This window comes from Gekko japonicus, unplaced genomic scaffold (assembly GCF_001447785.1).
Source record: "Gekko japonicus isolate JY-2015 unplaced genomic scaffold, Gekko_japonicus_V1.1 scaffold1445, whole genome shotgun sequence".
In the NCBI taxonomy this organism is placed as follows: Eukaryota; Metazoa; Chordata; class Lepidosauria; order Squamata; family Gekkonidae; genus Gekko; species Gekko japonicus.
Genome location: NW_015172599.1, coordinates 219,473 through 227,519, shown reverse-complemented (window position 1 = coordinate 227,519; position 8,047 = coordinate 219,473). Strand labels below are relative to the sequence as shown.

General features: G+C 47.8%; 1 protein-coding gene across 1 annotated transcript; it reads left to right on the top strand.

Moving 5' to 3' along the window:
* The first annotated feature begins 564 nt into the window (after window positions 1–564).
* Window positions 565–7,723, top strand: TCEB2 (transcription elongation factor B (SIII), polypeptide 2 (18kDa, elongin B)). The gene is made up of 4 exons (XM_015421568.1): window positions 565–709; window positions 4,020–4,154; window positions 6,878–6,986; window positions 7,350–7,723. Exons 1-4 carry the CDS (start codon window positions 707–709, stop codon window positions 7,460–7,462), a joined length of 360 nt encoding a protein of 119 aa, XP_015277054.1. The 5' UTR covers window positions 565–706; the 3' UTR covers window positions 7,463–7,723.
* The last annotated feature ends 324 nt before the right edge of the window (window positions 7,724–8,047 follow it).

The window sequence follows — 8,047 nt, the reverse complement described above, 5'->3', positions numbered from 1 at the left end:
CGAAATGCCACTGAAAAGGCAAGCAACCAATTGCGTCAAAAGACAATGCTACAAAATGGGGTGTCTTCCCAATGGCCCTTCTCAAGATGGCGCGTTGCTTTGGCCCGCAATTGAACGTAGGTGTTTAACGGTCTCTTCGTGGCGGCCGCCAGGTATCCTCCTTGTCCCATCAGCCGTAAAAAGGAAATGATCTTCCTAAAAAGAGTTATTGTTTTTATGACAGTAAGCGAATTATCTCGTTGCCATGGCATAAAATTAAAATATCCCTGAACTCCCAAGGCGAAGGGCGATTAAAGCAAACGTTGACCTTCTCCAAATGGCGCCGCCACAGAGTCGAGAGAAGGCTGCCGCATTTTTAAAATGCACCTTCGCTGGGAGACGAATAATTGACCTTCTAATGATGGCTGAACTCGAGCACGCCCTTTCCAAGATGGCGGGAGTAGGGGCGGGAGGCGACCGTTCTGTTCGTCGAGGCCTCCTCCTCTATGGTTCCTTCCGTGTTTCCTTTGGCTGTCTATGGTCCTTCTCCCAATTGACCAACCAACAAACACGGAATCCCACGGCTTCTTCCTGTGCGCACGCGCCGCCCGACGCTTCCAGTGAAACCGGGTTGGGCCGTCCTGAGGTTGCGGTGCATGTTGGGATATTGGGGGGTCGACCGCTTTTTCCTCTCTGGGGGGTCTGGGCAGAGGCTGCAGCTGCAGAGATGGTGAGTCGGCGGAGGGAACGGTGGTGGCCCTGGTCCGCCTGGAAATATCCTCCCCCTCCTTTCCTTTTCTCCATAGCGAACCCCTCTTTCTACCCTCGCACTTTTCTTTTGCAGGGACCCCTCTGGCTCTCTTCCCCCACCCCCCGCCGCCGCCGCCGTCTCCTCTTCTTCTTCTTCATTTGTGTAGGGCTCCCTCCTTCCCCTTCCCTGGGCGCCCTCCTAGCTCTCCCCGCCTCCCTCCCTCCGCACACCCACCTAGCATCTTCCTAAGGGGGACCCTCGCCCCTTGGAGGGGGCCCTCTTTTTCAGCCCCTTGGCCAAAAGGTCTCTGTGCGACCCAGCCGCCTCCTCCTTGCTACCCTCTTCCAAGCCCGTGCCACTTTTGTCAGAGACTGTTTCTCCCTCCTTCCCTCACAGCAAGCCAGGCCGTGCCCTCCCCCCGCTTTTCCCTGGTCAGGAGCCTGTTAACCAGTTCCGCTGTTTCTCTTTCGCTCTTCTGCCTTGCCTTTTCTTTTGCCAATACTACTAACCTTCCGTGGGTCATTTCGTACACCTCAAATGCTCATAACAAAATTGGCACACGCTGGGGCGCTTCTGTAGAAAGTGTGGGCCATGATTTGTGTGAGCTGGGGGGTGGGTGGGACAGCTCGCTGTGAACCCTCCGGAGCCAGGGGGCAGAGCAGGGTGAAAATCAAATGTCTGCCACCCGGCCGACTAAGCCTGAGCCGGTCATGTCAGCTGCGGTTGGGGTGTGTTTTGATGCTGGAGGTGGATTCTTTCGTGCTTTTTAGACCGAACTGCTTCGGCCTTTTAACCGGCAACACTGGGCAGAAGATTTGGGAGCGACAGTAGTGGACTGTTGTATTTGAGGCATTTGGGATACAGAAGCGATCCTGAAAGATTTTGACAGGATTGGAATGCTTATAATTTGAAGCAGGACTGGGATAACTTTCCAAGGCTGCATTCAACATAACTATGGCTATAGTTATTGTATCAGTATTTACATTTTTATCTACAAGAACAGAATATCACTTATTGTTGATTCCTAAGTACTTATTATTCATCATATAATTGTTTATGATTTATTTACTGATGATGATGATCATTTCCCCAGGAGCACTTGGAGGAATGAATCCCCCCACCCCCTTCTTTTATTTTATTCCATTTTTATGCAACCCTTCCACCCAAGAAACTCAGCATGTCATACATGGCACTTGTTCTCCCAATTCCTCTTCTATCCTCATAGCCACCCTGTGAGGTAGGCTAGGCGCAGAGTGTATGCCTGGGCCAAGGTCACCCAGCAGGTTTCCACAGTAGGGCAGGAATTTGAACCTGGGTCTCCCAGACAGAAGTTTGAAAAACAGAGATTTTGAACCAAGGCCTTTCTCTGTCTTGGTTTAGTTATCAAGAGAGGGGGAAAGTATCAGGTGGGTTGACCTGCAAACATTTCAAAAGCAAAAGCTGTGTAATACCTTTTATTGGAACTAACTTAAATATCACAAAACAGTGTGTGAGCTTTTGAGTTCTCTAGAACTCTTTGTTGGGCTGGATATTCAGTACAAAAAAGATGGGGAAGAAAAGTTGTCTTGGGCGTTGGTGGCAAAAACCCACAACTTCAGTTAGAGACTTAAAATGGAATACAGGATATGCCGGAGGCTGAATTGAATAAGATGCTGTTGGGTGTCAAACAGGTTTTCAAGTTATTTGCTGCGACAAAGAGAAGAAAAACTGTCATTCTGCCCTTTTGTGAATATAATAAAGCAGCAGTTAGTTTGGGGAGGAAGAAGATTTTTATCTCCTGGGAGAAGGATCTGGGAAGGGTTTGTTTCTGGTAAGGTTTCTATAAACTGGATTATCTAAGCATCAGACAGGAATGGCCTTTTTTAATTGTGCCTGGGGGAAGGAGGCTAGTTGGTCTCAGAGGGACCCTCAGATTCTAGACAAGAAGCTTTTCAAGACTGTTCCTATGATTTCCATTAGAGGGCAAAAAAATCTTTGGGTTACTTTTCAGGAGGGGTGGGCTATCTTGGAAACTTCACAGTGTTGTGAGGGCTTGAAACAATGGGGTGTGTATTTTGCATAAATTTGGCATTTATTTTTGAAGAGATTCTTTATTTATGATGGGGTCATCTTGTTCTCAAATTGTTAATTCCCAAAAGGGTAGATGCTGTGTTAATGATTTAAAAAATAGGCTTAGAAATAAAAGGGAAGAGAATGCTCTTGGGACTTTGTTTACGAAAGGCCTAAGTACCCAAGTGCTTTGTATGTTTACTCACGAGTAAACTCATGCTGTGCACAGGACCGCAACCTTGTCACTAATGTTATTGTCAAGGTGGATTGTACCCCATAGAGGCTTGCGTGGAGAACAACCAAAAAAATGGAATGATCCAGTTTTAATGTTTTTAAAGCATTGATTTTGCTTGGAAGTAGGGAACTGAAATAACAGTACTCACTACAAAAGACTGGAGGTAAGTTGTGTATCCAAATGGTAGATTTGCTTATTTGGAACAGGCCTGTTGTTACTAGATTATGTTTTGGTTTGGAGGTGGATCAAGATTGGCTTGTGCTGATATGTGTTTCCAAAGCTTATGTGATATTCCTCCACCAAACACTTCTGTCCTGTGCTTTCTGCAGATTGGTGCTAACAGCCCCCAGGTTTGGATCCAGCCAGTTTTCTTGCTTAATCTCACCCGGTTCCCCTCCTTACTACATCCCCTGTTCCATGCAGCTTTTGTCCCTGTAGGTCCCCTGATCCCCAGCATAGCCTTTTTGGTAGCCAGAGTGGATCCCCTTCTCCCTTCTGCTCCAGCAGAAAAACTGGCCAGATCTAACCTATAATTAGTAACTGTGAACATGGCTATGTAGGAAATGCCGTGTGTGCCATTGTTGTGCCCAGGACTCTGTGGTTCGTATGCCAGAAGGGCACATGTGAAATCCAGTCCATGCTTGAGGACGCAAGGCTGTTGCACTCTTTTTAGGGGGGCAAAGTTTACATAAATATGCACAGACAGCCACGCCCCAGCCCCTGTCTCCTCATTTTGGGAAACATGTCCTCTTTGTCTCTCCCAGCTTTACCAAGGAATCTCGGGGATGTTGGTGACAGGCAAGATGTTTTAGGCTTTTGAATAACCACTTGCCTGATTGCTTGTAGCAAGTAAGAATTTCCTGCAGGTAAATTAGTGTTGTCGCCATTGTTTTCATCTAGAGGGGGGGGGGGGGGGGGTGGAAAGTGCCAGTGGATCGCTGAAAACTTTTTTGAGACGACTCACTTTGGGTCACTACTTAACTCTCCTTCCCTGTCTTCGAACAGGACGTCTTTCTAATGATCCGATGTCACAAGACGACCATTTTCACAGACGCCAAGGAATCTAGTACGGTGTATGAGCTGAAAAGAATCGTGGAGGGGATCCTAAAGAGACCCCCAGAAGACCAGAGGCTATACAAGGTATGCGGGAGAGCAGCCCAAATGAATTGCATGTAGACAATACTGCCATTTTGCCCTCTCTTTATACTTGCCCTTTTGTGTATTTTTGAGTGTCCTTGTTTAAGACCCTTCAGTGTTTTCTTGGATTAGTTCAGACGTTACTTTTTACAAGACATGTACCGTAAGACGAGGGACCTCAGGTACACACGATCTCGCAAGCATGCCACGGTGTTGATATTTGTGTGTCTGGATAGTGAAACAAATGAGCATCCAGTGGCTCTTTAGGGCTGCATGCAAGCTTCCAAGCCTGCACTCATAAAACAGTGATAGGCACCTGGCCAGTAGGGACAGCTTGTCCATCACTCAACTAGTTCCTTTTCGTGACTAAAAGACTCCTTTTCAGCAGGGGACAGGAGTAAGGTAGATGGGGCCGACCAGCTCTTCATCCCAGCCAGCCTCCTTGGATCCTGTGTCCCTTTCCAGCGTGCTCCCCGCTCCGTGCCCAGGCCAGGTAGCACGTTGATCTGGGTGTTCATATCTCTGCTCATGCAACTGCATAGCCTCTCATTGGGTTCTGTTCTGTGGGCATGGGGGAGGGGACTAACAGAGGGAACCAAGGAACTGCTCACGCCTAGGACTCTTGCAGTGTGATCCTAAGCAGTGTTCCCTCTAAGCTGAGTTAGTGTGAGCTAGCTCACAGTTTTTTAGCCTCTAGCTCACACATTTTTGCCTTGGCTCAGGAAGGAGGGCTCCAGAGCAAACTAATTTATGCAGTAGCCAAATCGCTGGCTCACAACTTTAATGCCAGCAGCTCACAAAGTAGAATTTTTGCTCACAAGACTCCACAGCTTAGAGGGAACATTGATCCTAAGAGCACTTTATTGGGAGTAAGCCCCACTGAATAGATCTGAGTAGGATTGTGAGTGTTGGACTGGGCAAAATCCTTCTGGGGACACCCTGTGAGGCAGGTCACTGTGGGTCCAAGGCCACCCAGTAATTTCAAGACTGAACAATCTGAACCTAGTCACGAGTCGTTGGAGCAGTTTTTCCCAAGATTTTGATACATGTGGGCACATTTGTGTGTTCCTTGCATTGAACTGGCGGGATGCTTAGTTCTTAGGTCATTTTTGTAGTCAACTCCCAGAAAAACAGATGGGTCTTAATGCAGCTGTCTGGCATACCCTCCCATCCACACAGTCAGACAACACTCTGAGGGATAAGACTAATGCTTTCTGAGTAAAAGCGGTGCTTTTGGGATTCCTCCTTATTTTTCACCTGTGTAGCAGGCAGCATCCAGAGAATCCGTTCTTTGGAATGGTGCCATTGCCCTAACATCACTGTATGGGGTCTCCCCGTGGTGGTGGGCATGATGTGGTGGATCAGCCAATACGCTGGTTGGCTTTTATTCTTCCTAGCCAATCATGAGTCTGCCACTCAATGCACATTTTTGAAAATTGGCTCCTCAGTTGTATTTTAGGAGCTTTTACCGAACTCTTTTAATAAATAACACACTAAGCTTACAACACAAAAATATAACATCACTGAAATCACAGCAAAAACACAATCCAATTTTACTCCACCCCAGGCCAGAGGGTTGGATCCACCCAAGTTTTCCTCTGGCACAAAATGGAAGGGGGGAAATTCCCTTTGACCAACAACAACAAAAAATCTACACTTGGGTTATGGGACTTGCACAAACAAAAGGCATGTCTAGTGGGGTGCTATAATAGATTGAGTGAAAATGCTGGATGGAACCACTGCAGAGAATAAAACTCAAATACAGTCAAAGACCTTCCAGAATAGATCAGCGTTCTTGTGGGAGGGAGTTTCTCGATCTGACTGTGAAGGCACTCGCATGGGTCCCACCAACCAAACATCTAAAATGGCAGATTCCTACCATACGCCATCTCCTCTTTCCTCAGTTATTTTTTTATTTTAAATTATACTTTTATTCTTTTACTTAAAAGTACATTCAAATGCAGAGAAAGAAACAACACAAACTCAAAAGCATCCAAGGGGTATACAGTAAATGAATGTATAGTGGTTAAACTATGAACTTTAAGGAACCCTGGTTAAAATCTAAATGATCTTATTTACTATACTTTACTCAACATTTTATCTAATGTCTCCTCTGAACGTTTGCACCATTGATTAGTGTTATTGACCGTTCAATAGATGTAGACTTATTCAACTGTCCAGATTCTTAGAGTGAGCGATGCGTTATAAGAACAACCGTCTGTGATAATTCATGTTTGTGGGGAGAATTTCGTATTTTGACATATATTTCACCACCAGTGACCAGAGCCTTCTAAATTTCGTATGTGGTGTAAGGTGTCTGGGTCTATCTCCTCTTTCCTGGATGATCTCAGCACTGCTGAGCAGGCCAAACTAGGGAGACGAAATTCCAGGGACCCATGGAATTGGGGAAATGGTGTGATTAACTTCCACAGATGTATTTTTTTTTGGGGGGGGGGTGAGGAAGGCCATCTTCATCTGCCCGCCTGGGCTCGTTCATATGACCCAAACTGCAAAGGACTTTAAAGGCCAAAGCCACCCACTCCAGTCAGGCCTGCTTTGGGTGCCCTTCTGTCATTCCTCACCACCGCAAAGCCCACTTGCCTTTCCGGTGTTGCTTGCGCCACCCAGAAGCAGCTGCGCTTCACTACGGCTGAGTCTAACCCCTGTCAGTGGCTCTGTGTTCCTCTTCAACTTCCTCTGTGATTCCCCCTCCCCCACCTCCCCAGGATGACCAGTTGCTGGATGACAGCAAAACCCTCGGAGACTGCGGCTTCACCAGTCAGACAGCGCGACCCCAAGCTCCTGCTACAGTCGGCTTGGCCTTCAAGATCAGCGGTGAGTGGCATCGCACCGTCCTACCGTGCCGGATGCTAGTCGACTGTGTTTTGAGTCAGAACTTGGAATCGGGGGGTGGGAAATAACGGGAGCATGAACTTAACGCATGGCTATGACCGTGCCATGAATGTCAGGCTCTCACCTGGCGTGTGGAATCTCAATACATCCCTTGCACATATAAGAGTCTTAAAAGGCAAGCATCTTTTCGTTCTTTCCGGCCAGTGTCTTTTAGGAGTTGTATCCTTTTGATTCCAGTTCTTAACCGTGGCACAGTCGGTTTGAGGCTTGGCAGTACACAGCAGAGGTCTCCGTGAGAAAGGCAACTATATGCCAACCACCACTCTCCCTCTCTCTCTTACGCAGATGATACCTTTGAGCCCCTCCGCATCGAACCCTTCTCCAGCCCTCCAGAGCTCCCTGACGTGATGAAACCCCAGGACTCCAGCAGCAGTGCGAATGAGCAAGCAGTGCAATGAGAGAACCCGGGAGGCGGAGTGAGCTGCACGTCCCATGTCACCCCTCTCCTCCCTTGCCCTTCCTGAAGCCTCTAGGGCAGAGAGTCATGGCGCTGCCCCTTCCCCTCCAGCCCAGGCCCCTCCCCTTCTACTCCACCCCCTCTAAGCAAGATTACATGCCCCCCCATTCAGAACATCTCCTCATTCATCCAACAGAGCTATGTTTTGGTTTTGGAAACAATAAAAGTTCAGCTGGATTTTTCCCCCCCTCCCTTTTGTCTTGTGTTGTGGGCCCCCGCTTCAGGATCAAGCTTTGGAAGCTGCTCATTGGGTAGTCCTTTTTCTCTTGCTCGGCAGGTCTCCTTTTCTCTCGTGGTGGAATGCTGCAGAATGAAGACGTACAACCGCCTGCGTCGCTTCAGACTGTGTCAGAGGCCCGGAGTTGGCGGGGGCACCTTGCCCATTGCAGATCCAAAGCTTGACAACCTCCAGTGAGGGAGAAAGCCACGTCCACCCCTTAGAAATTGGTTCCACTGCTGAATGCAACGAGCAGTTACGTGTTTCAGCGCTCCCTCGGTTAATGATTCCCTGTAAGCAGAAAACTAG

What these genes read in the sequence shown, in the direction of transcription:
- TCEB2 (XM_015421568.1), top strand. An exon ending in AAGACCAGAGGCTATACAAG is followed by an intron (nt 4,155 to 6,877) that starts GTATGCGGGAGA and finishes CCACCTCCCCAG; the next exon opens with GATGACCAGTTGCTGGATGA. An exon ending in CTTGGCCTTCAAGATCAGCG is followed by an intron (nt 6,987 to 7,349) that starts GTGAGTGGCATC and finishes TCTCTTACGCAG; the next exon opens with ATGATACCTTTGAGCCCCTC.